At 48.1% G+C, this 21,919-nt stretch overlaps 1 protein-coding gene and 2 long non-coding RNA genes across 6 annotated transcripts in view; 1 reads left to right on the top strand and 2 right to left on the bottom strand.

Moving 5' to 3' along the window:
• Positions 1-4,499, bottom strand: part of LOC143832123 (uncharacterized) — an 11,970-nt gene extending 7,471 nt beyond the window's left edge. Inside the window, exons 1-2 of the long non-coding RNA XR_013229100.1 lie at positions 4,049-4,499; positions 2,041-2,171 (exon numbers count right to left, since the gene is read on the bottom strand). This is a non-coding gene — a long non-coding RNA (uncharacterized LOC143832123). The remainder of the gene's footprint in view (positions 1-2,040; positions 2,172-4,048) is intronic.
• The window catches only part of LOC143832122 (uncharacterized), a 50,716-nt gene that overhangs the window by 20,343 nt on the left and 8,454 nt on the right, over positions 1-21,919 (bottom strand). Inside the window, exons 3-4 of one of the 2 annotated variants that reach the window (XR_013229098.1) lie at positions 18,434-21,919; positions 17,049-17,201 (exon numbers count right to left, since the gene is read on the bottom strand). This is a non-coding gene — a long non-coding RNA (uncharacterized LOC143832122). Of the gene's footprint in view, positions 1-17,048; positions 17,202-18,433 lie in introns of those variants that run through there. The other variant, XR_013229099.1, reaches the window with a different exon arrangement.
• On the top strand, positions 3,927-21,782 carry LOC143832120 (acylamino-acid-releasing enzyme-like). Of its 3 annotated transcripts, none has more exons than XM_077326007.1 (22): positions 3,927-4,123; positions 6,059-6,188; positions 7,818-7,944; positions 8,704-8,794; positions 9,125-9,200; positions 11,809-11,969; positions 12,632-12,769; positions 13,204-13,295; positions 14,164-14,204; positions 14,291-14,412; positions 15,117-15,177; positions 16,984-17,054; positions 17,695-17,746; positions 17,897-17,985; positions 18,569-18,707; positions 18,878-18,961; positions 19,056-19,136; positions 19,760-19,848; positions 20,466-20,656; positions 20,735-20,837; positions 20,973-21,079; positions 21,251-21,782. In XM_077326007.1, the coding sequence occupies exons 1-22, from the start codon at positions 4,112-4,114 to the stop codon at positions 21,351-21,353; spliced, it is 2,160 nt and encodes a 719-aa protein (XP_077182122.1). In that variant the 5' UTR covers positions 3,927-4,111; the 3' UTR covers positions 21,354-21,782. The 3 variants fall into 3 exon arrangements, with proteins under 3 accessions (XP_077182122.1, XP_077182121.1, XP_077182123.1); XM_077326006.1 differs by having other exon boundaries at positions 16,957-17,054; XM_077326008.1 differs by lacking the exon at positions 12,632-12,769 and having other exon boundaries at positions 16,957-17,054.

Below are 21,919 nucleotides of genomic sequence, written 5' to 3'. Positions count from 1 at the left end.
TCAACCAAATGCCTGGCGGAAGAGCTCCTTTTTGCAGTCCCTGCGGAACTGTTTAAGCTCCGTCAGGGCCCTGATCTTCTCCGGGAGCTCGTTCCACCAGGTGGGGGCCAGGACAGAGAAGGCTCTGGCCCTGGTTGAGGTCAGGCAGACTTCTTTAGGGCCAGGGACCATTAGCCAGTTGGTAGCAGTAGAGCGTAGAGCTCTATAAACTCTTAGGGATTCTTACCAGTAAATTACATGCTGTATAAATAAATATCTGAACCATGATTCTGAAAAATTGAAAAAGGAGGAGAAAATGGGGATCAGAAGCATCTTTCATGTGGAGGAGAAATAAGAGGAAGAGGAAAAAGAGTTGGTTCTTATATGCCACTTTTCCCTACCCGAAGGAGGCTCAAAGTGGCTTACAGTCGCCTTCCCTTTCCTCTCCCCACAACAGACACCCTGTGAGGTGGGTGAGACTGAGAGAGCCCTGATATCACTGCCCGGTCAGAACAGTTTTATCAGTACCATGGTGAGCCCAAGGTCACCCAGCTGGCTGCATGTGGGGGAGTGCAGAATCGAACCCGACATGCCAGATTAGAAGTCCACACTCCTAACCACTACACCAAACTGGCTCTCAGGGACTGGGTGTACTGGTGCCTACCCTCTCCAGAGGAGGTGCTAAAAATGTAAATGATGGTGAGATATAGTACCATGAGGCAGTGAGGGAGGGGTCAAAGCTTTCCGGTGTATTCTAGATGGCTACTTCCAGGACATGTGGGTCCTTGTGCCACTGGATTAAGAACATCAAACACAACTAGCCCACATGACAGCTATGCTGTAGCACTGCAGTTTGTGGAAACTGCCAGCTATAGAATACCTCAGGTCTCACAAACTATGATAGTGAATTTAAGCATATCGCCACATTTACTTTTGCACAGGGCCAGTGTTCTCAAAAACCAACTCAGAGCAATTGAACTCAACTCAAGGAACATAATGGGATGATAAGATAAATTGCTCAACTGACATCAATGCAAACAGTAGGTGAGGGGAAAATCTCTAGAGATCATCATGTATATTTTGCATTTCAAACACTGGCAGCCTGTGGACGCAAGCTGTAGGATTCACTGTCTCTGTGGGACTAGCATACCCGCAAGCCACACAGCAAATAAGCAGACAAATTTAGAGCAAAAATAATGAAATTTATTCATAAAAGCAACTGAATAATCTAGAACACAGCAAAGTTAAGGAGAATCAAAAGGAATAGACAAAAATAAAATACCAGCATTTGTCTGACTAAAAGTAACAAAGGCTCAATTTCATCCTTTCTTCCAAACACTGTCCCCATAGCTATGTCATGGAAAGCCCCAATCCAAAGATACCCTGTTTTGTGTAACACCTGACATGAAAAATATGTTTTAATAATTCACAAACAGAAGTCCAAAAGTGGATCTTCATCACACCTCATGCACCTAAGCCTTAAACTCAAGCACAACCTATCCAACAGGAAGCTAAGCATGGACCCAATTTCACTGAAAGAGCCACATCAAAAAAAATATTTCTGTCAGTGTTGTCTGACCCTGTACCAGTAATGCAGGGCTCTACAGCCAGCAGTGCACTCAGTAAAAGGGCTCCAATTCAGATATTCCCATTCAAAGCAGCAGGCCACACACCTGTCGTGTGCAAGACTCTCTCCATTACTGAATAGATGAATGGCACCCTCAGCTCTGAGAGCACAATTAGGGACTCCCTCTCCCCCCCTTCACTCTGATCTGAAGCACAAAGGACATGCAAAGCAGATGATTTGGGGCTCATACCCTCCCCAATCTATGTTTCTTGTCCCTGTCAATTCTAGTAGCTTTAAGTATCTCATATAATGCTGTCTCCATTCTCCAATTAAGAATCAAATGCCATGTCACATAAGAAAAGCACACAACTGTTTTCACTCTAATGATCCCCCAGATCAGTAACCAGTTAGTTTATTAACTCAAAATAATCCAACTGGATAACCTAGAAGTTCAGTGGCCACAGGTAGCCACACACAAACAGTAATATGATCACCTGAATCCAAATCCTTGCCACATTGCCCAAGACAATTTGAAGATCTTTCTTAGCCACAGCTGAGTGTGTCACACGGTGCAAAATGTGATGTGCTTTAAGTCTCACTTTCCCTTGTAATTCACACAGAAGGCCTGAGAAAAAATAGTTAGAATAGAACAGATGTTTGGATGCATTCCTCTCCTGCAAGCAGTCACAGCACCAACATTTTGAAATGGGATGGATCGGGCTCCCAAGAGAATTCAAAGCCAGGCTCATAACATCTGTGCAAAGCTTAAGTATCTTCACCTGCCAGGAGGCAGGACAAAGAAAAGTCAGTTTTGTCAGACTCTGTCACAAACATTCAAGGAAGGGCCATGCATGATTTAGCTAATGATATATGATACGGGGAAATGAGGGCATGAGAGGATTCCTGCTGCTTCAGTTAGCTTTTATGGGAAACAGAATGTTGGATTAAATAGACTATCAGCTCCTTGGAAAGTAACACAGTTGCTACACTGGCTACTATGACCCAGCATCTGAAATCACTCACTCTCCAAAACATAAGGCCAGAGGGATTTACATTGTAGCTGCATCTAAAGAACTCATATGAGGAAAGTTTGAAGGAGCTTGGTCGGTTTAGCCTGGTGAGAAGATGGCTAACAGGTGATATGATAGCTATCTTCAAGTACTTGAAGGATTGCCATATAGAAGATGGAGCAAGAGTTGTTTTTTGTTGCCCCAGAGGGGCAGATCGGAACCAATGGGTTGAAATTAATTCAAAAGAATTTTCAGCTAACATCTGGAAGAAGTTCCTGACAGAGCGGATTCTCAGTGGAACAGGCTTCTTTGGGTGGTGGTGGGTTCTCCTTCTTTGGAAGTTTTTAAGCAGAGGCTAGATAGTCATCTAGATCAGTGGTTCCCAACCTTTTTATCACTGGGGACTGGTCAATGCTTGACAATTTTACTGAGGCCCGGGGGGGGGGGGAGTCTTTTGCCGAGGGATGTTGCCGCTGCCACCTGAGCCCCTACTCCACTTGCTTTCCCACTGACTTCCCACTGGCCACGGGGGGGGGGGCACTGCCAGCAGCAGCTGTGCAGTGCCACGCCGAGGGGGAGCCCCAGCCATGGCGGCCACAGGAGAGCACCTAAGGTGAGCCAGTGGCAGAGTAGCAGGGCAGCCCCCGAGGCAGCAGCCGGGGAGAGGGACAAGGAGGAGCTGCGGCCTGGTACTGACTGATCCACAGACCGGTACCGGTCCTTGAACCGGGGGTTGGGGACAGCTGTTCTAGATAGACAGCAATGCTGATTTTATGAACTTAGGCAATTTGTAAGTGGGAGGGCAGGAAGGGATGTGCCAGTGTTTCTCTGTTGTGGCCCTTCCTTGCACACCCAGGGAATAGCTAATTGCTGCTGTGGGATGGTAGGTGAATTTTCTCCAGGCCAAACTGGATTCCGGAGATTTTTGGTGTGTGGGGGATCATTTTGGCATGAAATTGGGGTCACTGTGGGTAGGCAGGTATTGTGCAAGTAGGACTCGATGGTCCTGGAGGTCCCTTCCAGCTCTATGATTTTGATTCTAAGTAAGCAGTGCCTCACAAACGCTCATTTGCGGCCACAAATTGTGTTAGTCTCTAAGGCGTTACTGGGCTCTTGCTGTTTTTATAACTGCTACAGGCAGGCTACCCATCTTGAGTTACAATTGCTAAACGGGAGGCAAAGGCAGATTAACATGCAAATGAAGAAGGGGGGAAATGAGAGAAGGGTGGCACCCACTTGGATGGGCTACAACAAAACAAGCCAGCCAACCACAACCTGCATTTCCCCCACCCGCGCAAATGGTTCGTACCCTGTAATCACCGCCCAGGTTCCTCCCCGGAAACAGCGAATGGGTTCTATTCCCGCCCCTCGTTGATATCAATAAACCCGGCCCCGCCCAACTTGGAGTTTCACAGAAAGACAGCTTTGACAGGCAGCTTCACAGCCAATGGTAGACATCCGAAGCCCGGCCATCCCCTCCCTCCAGAGGTACCATACGGAAGGTTCCGAGACTTCGACTCCGTTTAGCTGAGAGAGAAGCAGCGGCTGCTACGAGATGGAACCACCGGTGAGAGAGATGGGGGGGGGGGGTTCGGCGCCTCCGCGATGCCCGCACGCAGGCGCGGCGCTTGCGTGACCCCTGTTTATAGTTCTGCCCACAATGCCCCGCGCGTGCGAGTGGTTGGTGGAGGGCATGGTGGGAGGGGTCCTCGCCTCCCTCTTGGGGCCAGCTGGAGTGGTGGGCGCGCTTTTGCAAGGCTTCCTCTTCACTCTATGCAAGGTTGCAGCGTGTTTACTGGGCTCGGGATCATAGGGGCAGAGGCCCAGAGATCATAGGGAGACTTTGCTTAGCTGCCCCACTTGCAGGCTTAACCCGACTGAGGATGGAAACGTGCATGAATGGGGAGGGGAGTGTGATTCTCCGTGTCCTCCCACACAAACACACCGCCTCGGTTATCTTTCTGCGCGAATAGCATCCCAGAGTAATTTTTTTAAAAAATTATCACACCTTCCTTCCATCATGGAATTCTGAAGGTCCCTCGTTCACGTATCGGGTAGACCTGTGTGGGCTTAGCAAACTTCCAAACCTTGAGATCATACATTGGAGCCTAGATATTACTGATAATTCCAGAGTGAATAATGCTCTAAGTTAAAGGTGGCCAAACTTCATGATGACCTGAGCCATGTACAGGAAACTGTCCTGCAACACAAGCACCCTTGGATAGGAAAGCTAAACAAATAGAAATGGCTGACAGAAGCAGCTTGCAAGAAACTCCTCCCCTTTTGTGGGTAATGCTGCCCAGGAGAACACGAGTCATAAAGTTGATCAAAGTGCAAGACTAATGATGGAAAGGGGGGGGGGCAAACAAGGAAATGCTGATGCCACTGCTGATCTGTCATCTCCATTCATTCACCCATCGCTCCACTCAGTCACAACAACAAAGAGGAGCAGCAAGTGAGAGTAGTGTGGGGTCTTTCTTCAGCTCTCTGAAGAGTATTTTGGTCAGTGCCAGGCACATTACCATGAGTTGGCTCAAAAAACCATCTTGTGAAGTTAAAGAAAATCTGTTGTGAAGCTTTCATTTTAGAAATGGTCATACTTTGGAGACCTCCCACCCAAAAGTTAACATGTTAAAAATGTGAAATTCGCTTTTTTATATTCTGTTGCAAACTTAAGTTAGCAGCATTCAGGTTCTGAAATTCCCTTGATGTACTTATTTTGGCTATTACTATGCCACCTCTTCAGAGCCCACCAGGCACCTTAAAATTAAAACCACATGGCAACATTAAAAGCACAACTTAACAATACAAAGGCTTTCCACAAAACAGGAGCTGACTGTTAGAAAGCTGAGAACATAAACCCTTATTTAAAAAAAATTGATTCCACTTCTTTCAGTATTTCAGGATCAAACAGACTCCTCCAAAATTCTTTTGAAAAAGTAATCAACAAAAATCCCAGTTAAAATTAACTGATAAAATTAGAAAAAATAAGGCACTTTTATTTTTAAAACTTAACAATCAAAAGCAGCAGGAGAAAATAACCCATTATGGGGCTATGTAGTTTTTTTCTAAATGCATTAAAGGTCCTTATACTGAACCAGGCCTATGTTCTGTCAAAGTCAGTATTGTCTCTTATGACCAGCAATGTCTCTCCAGGAACATGGGTGAAAGCCATGGATTGAACCTGGGACTCTTGATGTGCAATACAGATTCTCTGCCACCAGTTAGAGAGGAATAAAAATCAAAGACTGCTACAAGAGCCACACTTCCTCTGTAGAAGGCCATGGTGGCTGGGGTGCTAGCCAGGTTGCTCGTATCTGTTTCTGTCACCTTTAATTCACTGAAATGGTCTTAGGTGATGTGCTTTTTATCTAGTGGGATTTGTCACCCAGAAGCAGTTATTTGCCCTGAACAAATGGTTCGTTGCCAGGTTGCTTGTAGTACTTTCCCCTGGAGCCATTCCATTTCAACTAATTATGCTGCTAATTCTTTTAATATGCAGTTGCTGAATAATACTGAAGAAATAGCTGCTTTGTACCGTGAACTCAGCCAGTTCCCATCTGTTTCCAGTGCTTGTATTGGGCCTGAGGTAACAACGCAGTATGGAGGGAAATACTGCAATATTTACACAGGTATATTATCTCCTCCAAGTTGTCCACATCTCAGGGTCCTGTATTCGCTTCATAGGAATGAGAAGCATTTTACAGTCCTTGTTTTCCTCCTCCTGCTTTCGAGCCTTCTCTAGGCTAGTTTCTGAGTTTTTAGCAGCCTTTATTCTTTCTCTGCTGATCATCATAAAAAATAAAGACTCAGTCTCATGATCATTGTCATTAGCAGAACATTGTGGACTAAGGATGAAGCCAGATACAAAATTGAGAATACTTATGAGGTTTACTTCTGTGTAAACTTGCTTGAGAGATGGGAATACCAGAGCATCTTATTTGTCTCTTGAGAAATTTATATGCAGGTCAAGAAGCAACAGTGAGAACCGGGCATGGAATCACTGATTGGTTCAAAATTGAGAAAGGAGTTCTGCAAGGCCGTATACTGTCGCCTTGCCTATTTAACTTGTACATGGAGCACATAATGAGAAAGGCGGGCTTAGATGAGTCACAAATTGGGATCAAGATTGCAGGGAGAAATATCAACAACCTCAGATATGCCGATGATACCACTCTAATGTCAGAAAGTGAAGAGGAACTAAAGAGCCTGTTGATGCGGGTGAAGGAGGAGAGTGCAAAAGTTGGCTTGAAACTCAACATCAAGAAAACAAAGATCATGGCATCCGGCCCTCTCAATTCCTGGCAAATAGATGGGGAAGAAATGGAGATAGTGACAGATTTCATTTTCCTGGGCTCCAAGATCACTGCAGAATGGGATTGCAGCAAAGAAATGAAAAGGCGCTTGCTCCTCTGGAGGAAAGCTATGGCAAATCTAGACAGCATCCTAAAAAGCAGAGACATCACCCTGCCAACAAAAGTGTGTCTGGTCGTCCCAGTTGCAATGTATGGCTGCGAAAGTTGGACCATAAGGAAGGCCGAGCGTCAAAGAATTGAGGCTTTAGAACTCTGGTGCTGGAGAAGACTCTTGCAAGTCCCTTGGACTGCAAGGCGAACAAACTGGTCAGTCCTAGAGGGGATCAGCCCTGACTGCTCCTTAGAAGGCCAGATCCCGAAGATGAAACTCAAATACTTTGGCCACCTCATGAGAAGGAAGGACTCCCTGGAGAAGAGCCTAATGCTGGGAGCGATTGAGGGCAAAAGAAGAAGGGGATGACAGAGAATCAGATGGCTGGATGGAGTAACTGAAGCAGTAGGTGCAAACTTAAATGGACTCCAGCAAATGGTAGAGGGCAGGAAGGCCTGGAGGATCATTGTCCATGAGGTCGCGATGGGTCGGACACGACTTCGCACCTAACAGCAACAAAAACCTGTTTGGGATTGCGGCCTAGTAATGATGGGCCTTGGCCTAAAGAAGGGAGGCTCTTAGCTCTTTTGCCTGTATCTTCTGCATTGATTTTACTATGTAGGCACATTGGTGTAGTCGCTCTCCCCTTGGGATTGAATTAAACCTGGATAGTGTGGTCTGTGACAATGAGGGACCGGGCAGGTACATGACCCTGCCTTGCAGCAGTGGGAGAGGATTGGCTTGGATGATTTCTTTTTCCATAATTCTATGCTTGCAGCAGAAAGGTTTTTTTTCTCATTGTGTCATGCTGACCAGACTTCAATTCCCTCTTTTTACATTCCCTCCTTTTACAGAATGGTCTCAGCGGGACTTAGAAAGAGCTGAAAATGTGAAATTCTGCCGTCAGTACCTCATCTTCCATGACAACCAGTCCATCGTGTACTCAAGCCCCTCTGGCAGCTGCACAGAAATCAAAGGAGAGTAAGTCCCCATTCACTATGTTGCTTCATTCCTTCTGGCAGAAATACCACACTGCCTTGACCTCTGAAGAGTTACTTCTGATCTTATGGAAGTGGCCCATTTCCCTGGACACCAAGCATATTGTTGACTCTTTATTACCAGGGTTGTTGCATTCAGCATCAAAAGAAATTCCAACTTCTGCACCAGCACAGCTCAAATTCTGTGATGAGAAGTTGTGCAAATTATATGTAATTGCATGTGTGTACTTGATTTAGTGAGCCTCTTGTGGCGCAGAGTGATAATGCAGCAGACATGCAGTCTGAAAGCTCTGCCCATGAGGCTGGGAGTTCAATCCCAGCAGCCGGCTCAAGGTTGACTCAGGCTTCCATCCTTCCGAGGTTGGTAAAATGAGTACCCAGCTTGCTGGGGGGTAAAAACAGTAATGACTGGCAAACCACCCCATACTGAGTCTGCCATGAAAACGCTAGGGGGTGCTTGCACAGGGGATTGCCCAGTGCTTGCACAGGGGATACCTTTACATTTATCTTTTACTTGATTAAGTGAGCTTCCAAGGTTCAGGTTTTCAAATAATGTATAAATGTATAAAAGTGCTCAGATAGCACTTGAATTTTCAACTCAGCTTCTTCTGTATCTAGGCAAGGCCTTCTCTTTGTGTAAAATGTGCTCGTCTGATATGTCTGCTGTCCCTTCCTTGTTCATCCCCAGCCCATGCCTGCAGGGCTAACTTTCTGTATATTAACTCCTGGCTCTCCCTCTTAGGCTGCTCAGCCGTGACTCTCCCAGTGGGGCTCAGAAAGCTGTTCTGCGAAAGACCAGCAATAGCAAAGGCGAGGAAAAACAGTTTCTAGAGGTACAAGAAGATGGGGGAAGCCGACTCTGTCTCTTTAGCATTTTTGGTATGATCAGACCTTGTAGAGATCCTCAGCCCTTTCATTCCTGGAACCACATGGATTCCCATTCTGTCACTTGGCGTAGCAAAAGTCATGGATCTGCTACCAACCTCACCTTGTTCACCCTTCAGGAGGCAGTTGTATGCCATCAATTACTTGGTGATCTTTGCTGGGGAAACTTAGTGCCTGTTACATGATTTGGAATGGACCCGAAATTGGTTCATCTCCACAAAGACACTGGGTGAGCAAAGAGTTCCAAGACCAATGTTGTGATGTCTCTAATTCCACAGGTGTGGGAGAAGAACCGGAAGGCAAAGAGTATCGATTTATCAGCTCTGGAGAAACATGGCCAAGTGTATGAAGATGGTGAGGCTTCTCTGCTACTCTCAGTGGATTTATAAGAGGCACGGAGTAATCAGGCCCCAACAAACCTCTTTCTCCCCCTTGTCTGGGTAAAGAGAGATCCCTTGAGCAGTCTTGATATATATCGATAGGGGGAGTTCTGGGTTTTTCTGTCAGGTTTGCTGATGGGGTTTAGGGACCCCTGGTTACAAGAAGATAGTGGGAAGGTAATGGATCACTGCTTCTGAAAAGGTTGTTCATGTAAGCCAAATCATATTTGTTTGACAGGGCAATATTTATTATTTATTTGTTTGTTTGTTAGATTTTTATCCCACCACTCCCCGAAGGCTCGCGACGGGTTACAGAATATAATACATAACCCCCCCATAAAAACACCCATAAAAATTTATAAAATCACATAATCTATGAACCCAAGACGTACTATGACAATAAAAGCGCAACCCATTACTTTTGGGGTAAGCATAGGGGGATGTCATAAACTGCCAAGGATGGTTCCAAAGGGGGTAAGATCGTCCTTGGCACGCTGGCCTCAACCAGGGACCTAGCGGAAGAGCTCCATCTTGCAGGGCTTGCGGAACGCCGAAAGCTCCCGCAGGGCCCGTAGCTCTTCCAGGAGCTCATTCCACCAGGTCGGGGCCAGGATCGAAAAGGCCCTGGCCCTGGCCCTGGCCCTGGCCCTGGCCCTGGCCCTGGCCCTGGCCCTGGCCCAGGCCCAGGCCCAGGCCCAGGCCCAGGCCCTGGCCCTGGTTGAGACCAAGCGTGCCTCCCTGGGTCTCGGTATGGCCAGCAATTTTGCACCAGCAGAGTGTAAGACTCTGCAGGGGGCATAGGGCGAAAGGCGGTCCCTCAGGTATGTGGCACCCAGACCGCATAGGGCCTTAAAGGTAAGCACCAAAACCTTGAACTGGATCCGGGCAGCAACCGGTAATCAATGCAGGTGCTTCAGCACAGGCTGAATATGGGCCCTCCATGATGTTCCTGTGAGGACACTAGCAGCCGCATTCTGCACTAGTTGTAACTTCCAGATCAGGTCCAAGGGCAGGCCTGCATAGAGCGAGTTACAGAAATCTATTCTGGAGGTGACTGTCGCATGGATCACAGTGGCTAAGTGTCCTGGAGACAGGTAGGGTGCTAGTAGCCGAGCCTGACGAAGATGGAAAAAGGCCTGGCCTGCTACTCTCTTGACCTGGGCCTCCAGTGTTAATGAGGCATCCAAGGTCATGCCTAAGTTCCTGGCCTGGGATGCGGTGACCGGTTGCGTTCCTGCCAAGGAAAGCAAGCGCGTGTCCTGCTCTGCCTCCCTACCACCGAACCAAAGGAGCTCCATCTTGGAGGGGTTGAGTTTCAGGTGATTCTGCTCGAGCTACCCATCCACAGCTTCCAAATATCTGGCAAACGGTTCCGGGGGAGAGTCCGGGCGGCCATCCATCAGGAGATACAGCTGGGTGTCATCCGCAAATTGGTGACAGCCCAAGCCATAGTTCCGTACCAGTTGGGCCAGAGGGCGCATAAAGATGTTGAACAGCATAGGGGAGAGGGCGGAGCCCTACGGGACCCCACATGGGAGCCGAGCTGGGCCCGACAACTCATCCCTTACCGCCACGCTCTGGGTCCAGTTTAGGAGAAAGGAGCATATCCAGCTCAACACTCCCCCGTATCCCCGTCCAGGCGTGGCGGCAAGCCAGGAGTTCATGGTTGACCACGTCAAACGTGGGGGACAGATCTAATAGAACTAGCACAGCCGAACTGCCCCAATCCAACTGGCAACAGAGAACATCCGTCAGGGCGACCAGCAGCATCTCCACTTTGTGGCCAGGACGGAAGCCAGACTGGTATGAGTTGAGTGCCAAAGTTTCCTCCAGGAATCCCAGGAGCTGGTCCGCCGCGGCCCTTTCAATTACCTTCCCCAGAAACATCAAATGCAAGACTGGTCAGTAGCTGGCTGGGTCCAGCGATGGTTTCTTGAGGTGAGGGCAAACCACCGTCTCCTTAAGCAGCTCCGGAAACTCCCCAGATTGTAGGGAGCAATTAACAATTTCCGTAAGCTGTTCTCTTATCCGTGGCCCCCACATTTGAGGAGCCAGGACGGACAGGGATCCAGGAGGCAAGTGGTAGCCCTCACCCTCCCCAGCCACCTGTCTACTTCGGGTAAAGAGAGCTGCCTGAAGCCATCAAACGTCACCTCCAAAGGCGGCCAACAGGCCTCCAGTTCATTTACTCTATCAATTGTAGCAGGAAACGTCGTGGCAGAGCAACAAGACTTAATCCGCAAAATAGCTCGCTAATGCCTCACAGGCAAGATCCAGTTTCCTAATTTTTTGGCGCCCTTCCTCGAGGGTGGTAAGAGACTTGAACTACCCTAAATAACTGGCCTTGCGGAAGCAATTTCCATGGCAAAGAAATCACTGCCATCTCATACGCCCTCATAAGTGTGCAATAAAATGTTCTTGTAGCCTCGTCACGAGACTTCCACCACACTCGCTCTAATCGTCTCAATTCCCTCTTCTTCTCCTGAAGCGCCCCAGTAAGGACTGGGATGCTGCTTGATGCATGGTCTTAGGGCTGGGAGTCTGTGCCACACGAGTCTCTCATGTTGTTCTCTTTCCCCTAGACCAGTTTGGCTGCTTGGCCTGGTCACACTCAGAGACTCACCTTCTGTATGTGGCAGAGAAGAAGCGTCCTAAGGCAGAGTCCTTCTTTAAGCCAAAAGCTCCCGAGTTGAATGTTGAAGAGGAGCTGAGCAAGACTGAGCAACGAGAGAAAGCCATCAAGGTAGGAGGGAGTTTTTGTTTTACGTAATACTTGACCTGCCAGGATTCTTTTGGTGGTTAGCAAGTGGGGAAAGGTATGTTGATAGGCCCAAACATAGGGATTTGAGTACCGTTTCCCCTTTGCCACACTCTTTAAATGGCAGTTTGGTAGAACTACATAGCTTGGAGACAAAGATGGCACCATCCAACTTTCCCAATTTGAGTCCACGTTGCTTGTAAGTCTTCAGCTGGAATCAGCCTCTTAGTGTGCATACAGAGCATGGTGTCAGAACCCACCCAAGGAGGCCATCTGTGGAATCCACAACTCTCCTTTTCATGATTTCAGCTTATGAAGTATCATACTATGATAGCTTTGGGTTCTCTTTCATATTTGAAGGAAGGCCCATTTTGAATAGTTTGCTCTGAAGGGGTGAAACAGTCAGGAAAACATTCCTGGCTCTCATTTTGCATGGGCTGCCATAAACTGGGTTCTACTGTGTTCCTGTATGTGTATACTTGTTTTCTCTTAAGGTGGGAAGTGCTTTGAAGCATTCTGCATTTTGAGTGAAGTCAGAACCAAGCGCACAAACTGGGGTAATCTACCAGACTGAATGAGCACCTCCTCCCTCACTGCCATTCAGAGTAGCAGCTGCTTGCAAGTGATGTCTTCCTTGCCTTTCCCAGGGGGAGCAGTTTGTATTCCATGAAGACTGGGGAGAGACCCTGGTGGCTAAGAGTGTCCCTGTGCTCTGTGTCTTGGACATTGAGAGCAACAACGTCTCGGTGCTGGAGGGTGTTCCAGAGCACATCTCTCCTGGTCAGGTTGGTGCTTAGCAACTGGGAAAAGGTTTGGGCCCCAGCAGGCCCACACAGAGACTGGAGTCTAATCTTATTGCCTTGTCTGAGTGCTTCTGCTTCCTGGTTCCTAGGGTGTCCATAATGCTATGAAAGTTGTATAAGAACTGATAGGATACCACGGAGGAGGAGGAGGAGTGTAGTTAAAAGTACTGGGGTGTAGGGGAAGGAAGTAGTCCTTAGAAGTCTGATAAAATGATTTCTGATCTGATTTCCCCTGTCCCCCAGGAATTCCAGGCCTCCGTGGAGAAAGGAATGGGGTTTCTACTATTAAATTTTGTTTCAGCCTTTTCAGCCTATATATTTATAGGATCGTTATTCCATAACTGTTATTTCCAACATGTCTTGCCTAGTAAAGGCTGCCAAGTTCAACCTTGACTTGGCTTTCTTTCTCCTTCTAGGCTTTCTGGACGCCTGGTGACACGGGGGTGGTATTTGCAGGCTGGTGGCATGAGCCCTTTCGTCTTGGGCTGCGGCACTGTACCAATCGCAGGTGAGAGCCCTGCTGGAAGCAGTAGGAATCCATGCAGGCTTGCCCTTCCGTAGCAGGATAGGCATGGAGAAGAAACAAATGATGGGCCAATAGCTCTAGAAGCATTGGCCATCTAAAAACGGAGGTTGCTTTGCTAAAGGAAAACTAGGGTTTCAGGAACTCTTTCCACATGTGAGGAGGGTTTGCTGTAGCCCTACAACTAGGAAGTAGGGCTGGATGAGATGCATGGCTTCCTACCAAAATAGGTAGCTTCTCCAAGTAGACCGGCTCTTTCACATTTTGGGGCCTTGCCTGTGTAGAAAGCATGCTTCTGCATTGTCAGGAAGAAGCCAGCTAGGCTAGTAACTGTGTTGTGGAAACTAGGTGTCATGAAGCCCTGGTTCCTGCCCCAGTTTCCATATTCCTCTCCCTGCATTCTTCCTGGGACTGCTGCCCGACCCTGGCATCGCCATGAGGCTCGGAGTGCCACCCCTCCCCAGCTCTCAGGTTGCATTTCAAAGGCTCCCCCTGGTTTCCTTGTCCCACACCTTCCAAGGGGAGAGGGGTCGAATGGGGTCTGGACATTGCAGGGGCTCCGCTGGGGTGCTTTGCAGCATCCTACGGGCTCCCCCCCCCCGCCCCTGGATTGTTTCCACTTCCACACACCACATCTGCATGGCCGCAGATGTAAGCTCCTTCTCGGGGGGGGGGGGGGTAGGGTGGTCGTGCCCTTACCCGCTGGAGCATCTCAGGCCCCTGCGTCCACTCTCTTCTACTTAACTATTGTGTGAACTGCTTCCAGCCCACTTTGGGAGAGTATTCCTGCTGCTGTCAAGGAATAGGGCAGTAGTCTGGCTGATCATCTGTTTTTTTCTCCCCCTCCCCTCAGATCAGCTCTTTTCTATGTGGACTTGACAGGCGGCCGTTGTGGTGAGCAACCTGTTGCTATTGCCCTTTTCTCTGCCCTTGGGCCTTCAAGGATTTCTCTTCTCACGCTGTCTCCCTTCCTGTTGCAGAACTGCTTTCAGATGATACCAAGGCCATTTGGTCTCCACGCTTGAGCCCAGACCAGTGTCGCATCGTGTATCTGGAGAATGTGGCTTTCGGGCCCCACCAACAGTGCAGCCGCCTGTGCATGGTAAGTATTGCATGTGAGGGTTTGCTAGGGATTAGGAGCACCGGCGCCGCCCCCCACGCCATGGCGCTGGCTGCTTCGGCGGCTGGAACAGCCGCTATTGCAGCCGAAGCTCACAACTCTACTAGAGATCTCGTGGTCTCAGTCTCTTTAAAGAAGTCATGGGCTTCACTGAGCTCCTTGGCCCCACTGAGCTTTGGGGGGGAGGGGCTTTTCTGAGCATAAACATATGAAAGAAATCTGGCAGAACTCTGTCTTAGTGCTTCCATTTTATTTAATTTATGTATTGTTTGATTTATATATTGCTCCCTCTCGGGCTGACCATCTCTTAGAGGTAACTGCTCTTAGTCTTAGAGGCAGTTACACTTCAAAATTTGTGTTTGTTATTGGAGTTTGTGGTGGTTTACATGTTGAAGAGTGGACTGAGAAATGTGGACAGCATTTTGTGTTGAGCAGAGAGAGAATCACATCACAGCAGAATAAAGCTGGCATTGTTCACCCAGAACTATTGTGGAGCTTTTCCTAAACTACAAGTGATGCCTTGATCTAGGACAGGCCCACTGCTACATGGAGCTTTTCAGGTATCCATTTTCTACTGGTGCCGTAATTGGAAAGAGATCTTCTCAGGCCCAGTAGTCTTAATACGGAAAGAGATCTGTAGGGCAGGGAACTGTGTGCTGTCACATTCCTGTTGATCTCTCTTTCAGTATGACTGGTACACAAAGTTCACCTCTACTGTGGTGGAGATTGTCCCTCGGCAGAGCCAAGGTGAGTAGTACTAGGACGCCCGCTGGAACTCCTGGAGGATGTTTCATGACATTTCAGGAGCTCTGATAAGAATCTGGCACCAAGGATTCCACATACATACGTGAAAGAAAAACCAAGCCTTGTGACTGCTGCATTTTATGCTTATTCATATGGTTTGTTACACTGTACAATTCCTATAAGCCAGATGACCTACTTTTACCAGCATAGCTACAGAAATATATGGCAAGTGATGTAGAACAGTGGTCCCCAACCTTTTTATCACCGGGGACCACTCAACGCTGGGGACCACTCAACGCCTTTTACTGAGGCCCGGTGGGGGGGGGAGTTTACTCCTCTACTCTCAACCACTGCCCTAACGCTCTCTGGTCGCTATGGTAATGTTTAAACATCCCTTCAAAATAAGATACAGTCCCGCCACAACAATGAACATAAGGATCATTTTATTTTCATGGAAATTTTAACTCATGACAATGACAAATAAATGGGAACCCTGAGCTTGTTTCTCTGCAACGAGATAGTCCCACCTGGGAGTGATGGGAGACAATGACACCCGAAGTTTGTTGTAAAGGGCCGGGAGGGATGAAGTAAAGGGCCAGGGGGGGGGGAGGTGTCCTTCGGGGCCCACCTCCAATTAGTCGAAGGACCGCATGTGGTCCGCAGCCCACAGGTTGGGGATCGCTAATGTAGAATATGGGATTCTCTGGTGATTTGAGAATAGAGGAGATTCTGGGAAAAGAAGAGGAAGGACTGAGCATTGAAGAGATGTGATGGAGGTTAACGGCCAGTGTGGGGGAATCTAATCAGCAGCAGCTTCCAATCTGGAGAGCAGGATTTACTTCCTCACTCCTCCACATGCAGCCAGCTGGGTGACCTGGCACTAGTCATAGTCCTGATAGTGCTGTTAAAGGTAAAGGTAAAGGTATCCCCTGTGCAAGCACCGAGTCATGTCTGACCCTTGGGGTGACGCCCTCCAGCGTTTTCATGGCAGACTCAATACGGGGTGGTTTGCCAGTGCCTTCCCCAGTCATGACCGTTTACCCCCCAGCAAGCTGGGTACTCATTTTACCGACCTCGGAAGGATGGAAGGCTGAGTCAACCTTGAGCCGGCTGCTGGGATTGAACTCCCAGCCTTATGGGCAAAGCTTTCAGACGGCTGCCTTACCACTCTGCGCCACAAGAGGCTCTTGTGATAGTGCTGTTATCACAGAGCAATTCTGTTAGCACTCTCAGCCCCACCTATCTCACAAGGTGCCTGTTGTGGGGAAAGGAAAGGAAAGGGGATTGAAAGCCCCTTTGAGACTCAGGTTGTGAAAACCATGCTATAAAAATAAGCTCTCTCTTCTCTGCATGCCCTCATAGGTTCCTGTGCTTCCTTCTAAATCAAGGTCGTTGCCTCTTTGTAAAGAAACATCCCTTGAGAGTAATATTAGGGTGTTAGTTCGGTTGACACTTGGAGTTGGCCATCCCATTTGGGTTCTGTAGTTTTTGAAGAGGTTTCCCACACAATGTCTTCTGCGACTCTTTCAGGTAGGCGTTGACATATCCAAGGGTTCCAAATTAATTTTTCAATTCCTGTGAAGTGGCTTGGGGTGCTGTTCCAAGGAAGTGCTATCACAGGGAATTTTTGCTCAGTGCGTGAGGTGGAAAACCCAGATACCTTAGCCATCTGAATGTGAACAAAATGGAGCTGGAGGAATTTGCACATTCTGTGGGCTGATTCTCAGCACTTACTGCAGGAGGGCTATCACTGTCTGAATGAACATGGACTATCCCTCGCAGGTGAATTCACGGGGATCTACAACACAGCATTGCCTGAGTGTTGCTGGGCAGCAGACAGCCAGAGGGTCGTGCTAGACACAGCTCAGCGCAGTAGGCAGGTAAGGATGAACTATAGACTTTAGGCTATACAGCTTGGAATCATTTTGGCTGGCCTCTAATGGCATCTCCAAGTGGAGAAACTCTTCATTGTCAGGCCTGTTCAGTCAGTCCTTCTTAACACATGTGAGCCACAAGGAGATAAAAACCTGTAGTTTCAAATAAGGTAGAGGATTAGCAGCATGAGACCATTTGGCCTGTTCAAATGACAACAAGTCATTGTACTTTTATTTATTGGCTTCTCACATTAGATCAGACTTTCTCAACCAGGCTTTCGTGAAACCCTGGGGGTTATTGATGGCCCTGGAAGGGTTTCCTGAATGGGTGGGAGTTAATTAATTTTTTAATTTTTTTTTAATTTGTTAAACATTGATCATGTTGACCCTCACCCCCCCCCAATGATGGGCCTGGAGGCAGTGGGAAGGGGAGGGGCCCTGAGTGGGCATGTACATGGGATGGGGTGTACACAAGCTGTGCTTTCCCACCATATTCTGCATCATCACACCACTTCTAGGGTTTCTTGAAGTTGGTTTCAGGGGTTTTTCAATGGTAAAAAAGTTGAGAAAGGCTGCACTAGAATTGGGAAGCTGCAGTCTGGATACAGCCTAAGGTAAATCTCTCCAATGCTGTATTTTCCTTTAGGAGCTGATTGTGGTGGATACGCTGTCAGGCAGTGTGAGTTCCCTCACTAAGGGTACGTACGCATCGTCTATAGCCTGATTATTAGTTCTTTTCATTCAGCAGCTGAAGGCCATACTGCGACCTGCTGCTCTAAAGTGGGGAACTCACAGGAAGCAGGAGGTGGAAGGCAGCAATAATAAACTTTGTTCCTCTACCAACTCAGGGTCTTCTCTTGGAAGCTGGGCACTGCTCACCATTGACAGAGATCTGATGGTAGCCAAATTCTCTACTCCAAGCTGCCCTCCCATGCTTGTAAGTACCACATAGCTAGGCAGAGAGATCTGGAAACTGCCTGATAAGTGTTTGTTGAATAGTAAAGTAACAACTTTACAAGTCTTTTGGTCCCTGATAAACTTATCCAAGGGCTATCTGTAAGTTAAATACATCCGAATGATAGACCTAAGAATCACGTGGTGCCAAACTAACTGGACAAGTAAGATCTTGTCTAGTTAGTTTGACACCACATGGTTCCTAGGTCTATCAATCAGATTGGAGGGGGAAGGGGGGGAGGTTTTGAGACAAAACGGAAGGATCATCATTAATCAAGGGTGTAATTGCTGAAATGCAAGTGCTGCAGTAGAAGCAGAGTTAATACACACACCCACATTGTGTATGTTTGAAAGTGCTCTGTCTTGTTATTAGTGTTCATCTCACTTGTTGTGCATTTCCTTGAGACAGAGTCTGTGTCCTTGTCACTTACCAGGCTCATGCTGCCAGTTTTTAGGGCATGTGTTCTGCCACCTCCTCCAACCTAATCTCCCAGACAAAATGCACATCTCAGTGCTGGTAGATTCCTCTTTCTCTTCTTTGTAATTACAATTTTTGTGTGCTGCAGATGGTAGCCTTCCTACCTCCAGCTGGCAAAGAATCAGAAGTAAACTGGGTGTGCCTGGAAGAATCCAACCGAATTCAGGAAATCACTTGGAATATCCAAACACTGCAGCCGCCTCCAGAACTGGACAACCCCCACTATGGTGGGTACCCAGAGAGAAAAGGTTTGGCAGTCTTTGCCAGCTGTCATCTGGCCTTCATCGCATGGCCTGAACTGGGTTCCTTTAAAATTTGAGGGGTTGTAATTCAGCTTTGTGTGTCTACTTTCATATGTCACTTCCACAATCTGCAAGTGATAACTTTTTCTTTAAAGCGGGTCTTGATTTTGAAGCCATCTTACTCCGGCCCACTCAAACACCAGAGAAGACCAAATTCCCATTAGTGGTGTCACCTCATGGTAAGTGCCTTTGTCTTCCTACCCCACCCAGTTCAAGAACCATGGAATTATCCAGTCATCTCACCAATCCATCCCCCTTTTGTGTCCCTTGCAGGAGGCCCTCACTCTGTGTTCACGGTCAGCTGGATGCTGTACCCAGCAGTGCTGTGCCGGATGGGCTTTGCTGTGCTGCTTGGTGAGTAATGGTCTGGATCCTGCTGGGGCACCAAAGCAGCTGCTGTGGTTGCCATACAGCCTAGAATACGGGTAGCCAAACTGCTGGCAGGGGCTCATGGTAATTATAGTCCGACATTGGAGACCCACAGTTTGCCACCCCTGGCCTAGAACAAAACAGTGTGGTCAGGGGCATGGAGCCTGGATCTTCCTTTGTGCCCATGCTGAAAGGTTCTGCTGTGATCACAAGTTCAAACTTAGAGGACCAGGTTGGGTGGGGGCTCTTCTGACATCTCTGCAATTAGCCTGTTGTTTCACTGGAAAACCCTAAGAGGAATGGAACAGGAGGAGAAACTGCACACACATTCATAATCATCCTTCTGAAGAAATGCAATGCAACTAGCATAGAGGGAATGTAAAAGGCAGCATCTTTTAATACTTTTAGTACTGAATAGTTATAAAGCTGATCCAGATTGAAGACGGTGCAAGGTTCCTCTCATTGTGAGAAGTATCCCCGCGCTAGAGATGCCTGGAGTGAAATCTGGCTAGGAAGAACAACTGTTCCCTGCAAGACACTGGGCTTGACCCAGCAGGCAGCCAAGTGCAATGAGGTTGTTGATCTCCCCTCCCCTCCACTTCTTCTAGTGAATTATCGAGGATCACTGGGCTTTGGCCAGGACAGTGTGGCCTCCCTACCAGGGAATGTGGGCACTCAGGATGTCAAGGATGTGCAGGTAAGCAGGACGCAGACTTCCCTTCCAGCATGTCTTCACTGGGTGGAGGAGTATGGTAGCAGAGAAGGGAATACACTGAGCCCTCCCAATACGTTCTGTGTGCAATTCTGCCATATAACTAGTTCAGATTATCAAGTAGGCACAACGGTTATTCCTCATGGGGCTAAACCAACTGATACATGTGTATCATACTGCTTTTGCATGTTTAGGGAGCTTTTAAACCCAACCCAACTCAATTCCCCTCCCCCTATCCAGTGCAGGTATTGAGGAAAGTACCGTACATACAGCTGAAGATTTGGATCAATTCTTGGACTGATTGTCTGGAGCAGGGATTCCCAACTAGAGGTCTATGGACCCCTGGGGGTCTGCAGGAGCTCCGAAGTGGTGTCGTCAGGGTGGTCTGAAGGCAGGGGGAGGGAGCAAGAGGAGGGCTAAGGGTGTGGGTAGTGATGTCACTTCTGGGGGAGTGGCCAGCTGACATTACTTCCAGGGCTCCTTGAAGTCTGAAAAATGATTTCAGGGGCCCTCCCATAGTCAAGAGGTTGAAAAAGGCTGGTCTGGAGCCTCCCACTAAGCTGCTGCTGCAGCCGTGTTTGTTATATTCTTCTTCTTTCCAGTTCTGTATGGAACAAGTGCTACAGAAAGAGCCCTTGGACCCACAGCGCGTGGCCTTGCTTGGTGGATCCCACGGCGGCTTCCTATCCTGCCATCTTATTGGCCAGTACCCTGATACCTACAAGGCCTGTGTGGCCAGGAATCCAGTTGTCAACATGGCCTCCATGGTGGGAAGTACTGACATCCCTGACTGGTGAGTGGCCTGAAGGGCTTCCGGCTCTGAGCCTTTGCCTGTCATCCTTTCTGATGCTCACTCTGCGACTTCTTCCAGGTGCCTGGCAGAGGCAGGCCTGCCCTATGACCCATCTGCTCTCCCGGATCCCAGGCAGTGGACGGAGATGCTACTTCATTCACCTATGCAGTACGTTGATAAGGTACAACGGTGCAGTCAGACGCATGTATTGCTCCCAGATCTGAGAATCCTTTCCACTTGAGAATCTGCTCCAGTTTCAGGACTCTTCTTACAGCTGGTTGGACACCGTTTCAGTCTTGCTGTTTTGTTACCGTAGGTTCAGACACCTGTTCTCCTAATGCTAGGAGAAGAAGACAGACGTGTGCCCCCCAAGCAGGGCTTGGAGTATTACCATGCTCTCAAGGCCAGGGGCATTCCAACTCGGTAAGTATATGAGCAACTCTGGGAAAGAAACTGTCTGAAAGAGGACTTTTGGGGGGGCGGGGGTGATCAAAGTGACTATTAAAATGTATGCGATTGGGATAGAAAAACGGTGTGTGAGCCTAGAGATGTCGGCATGAGCAAAATAACGGCACTCTTTCCATCTCTGTCTAGGGTGCTGTTATATCCAGGCAATAACCATGCTCTAGCTGGTGTGGAGGCTGAAGCGGATGGATTCATGAACATAGCACTGTGGCTGATCCAGCACATGAAATGATGGCTTCAGAACCTGAGCTGTACCAATTATAATCCCACCTCCCTATCAAGCAGTGTGACCAGCTAACACAAGTCTCTTCCACTCAAAGCAGCTGTGGTGGGGGGTTGGCTGCTCTGGTACTTTTTGTTTTAGGATCTTGGGAGTGTGGAGTTCGATGGAATTAGTGAGTGGATAGCGTGTGTCTTGGTGGCCAGTTTAGCTATGCCAGTGGCAGAAGTCACCCTGACTACATACTGCTGCCAAATCTTACAGTCTTATCAAGAGTTCTATTGTAAGGGGCGGCTATTGGGAAGTGCCGGACAAGAAATGGTCCTGTTTGATTCTAGTGGAATCTCCGTCTTTAGCACTGGCCTTTGTGGGCAGAGCTATTAAGGGTGCGTCCCAAAGGACCTAGCTGCAAAAGATAAATAAACATATTTGATTGTATAAGACTTGTACCTCTTAAATTCTGAGATGCTGAATGGCTCCATTTAATGACTTACCCTGGGGATGACTGAGCTTCACCAGTTACTGAGGGAGAACTTCCTTGTGATGCATGCATTAGGCACTTTGGTGGTATCAGCAAC

Source organism: Paroedura picta, chromosome 3 (assembly GCF_049243985.1).
Source record: "Paroedura picta isolate Pp20150507F chromosome 3, Ppicta_v3.0, whole genome shotgun sequence".
Classification (NCBI taxonomy): Eukaryota; Metazoa; Chordata; class Lepidosauria; order Squamata; family Gekkonidae; genus Paroedura; species Paroedura picta.
The sequence above is the reverse complement of the archived record's forward strand: the minus strand, read 5'-3'. Positions and strand labels throughout refer to the sequence as shown.

Excerpts from the sequence above, each read along its gene's own strand:
- LOC143832120 (XM_077326006.1), top strand. Across the intron at positions 14,205-14,290 it reads CTTGACAGGCGGCCGTTGTG|AACTGCTTTCAGATGATACC; the intron begins GTGAGCAACCTG and ends TTCCTGTTGCAG. Across the intron at positions 18,708-18,877 it reads ACTGGACAACCCCCACTATG|CGGGTCTTGATTTTGAAGCC; the intron begins GTGGGTACCCAG and ends TTTTCTTTAAAG.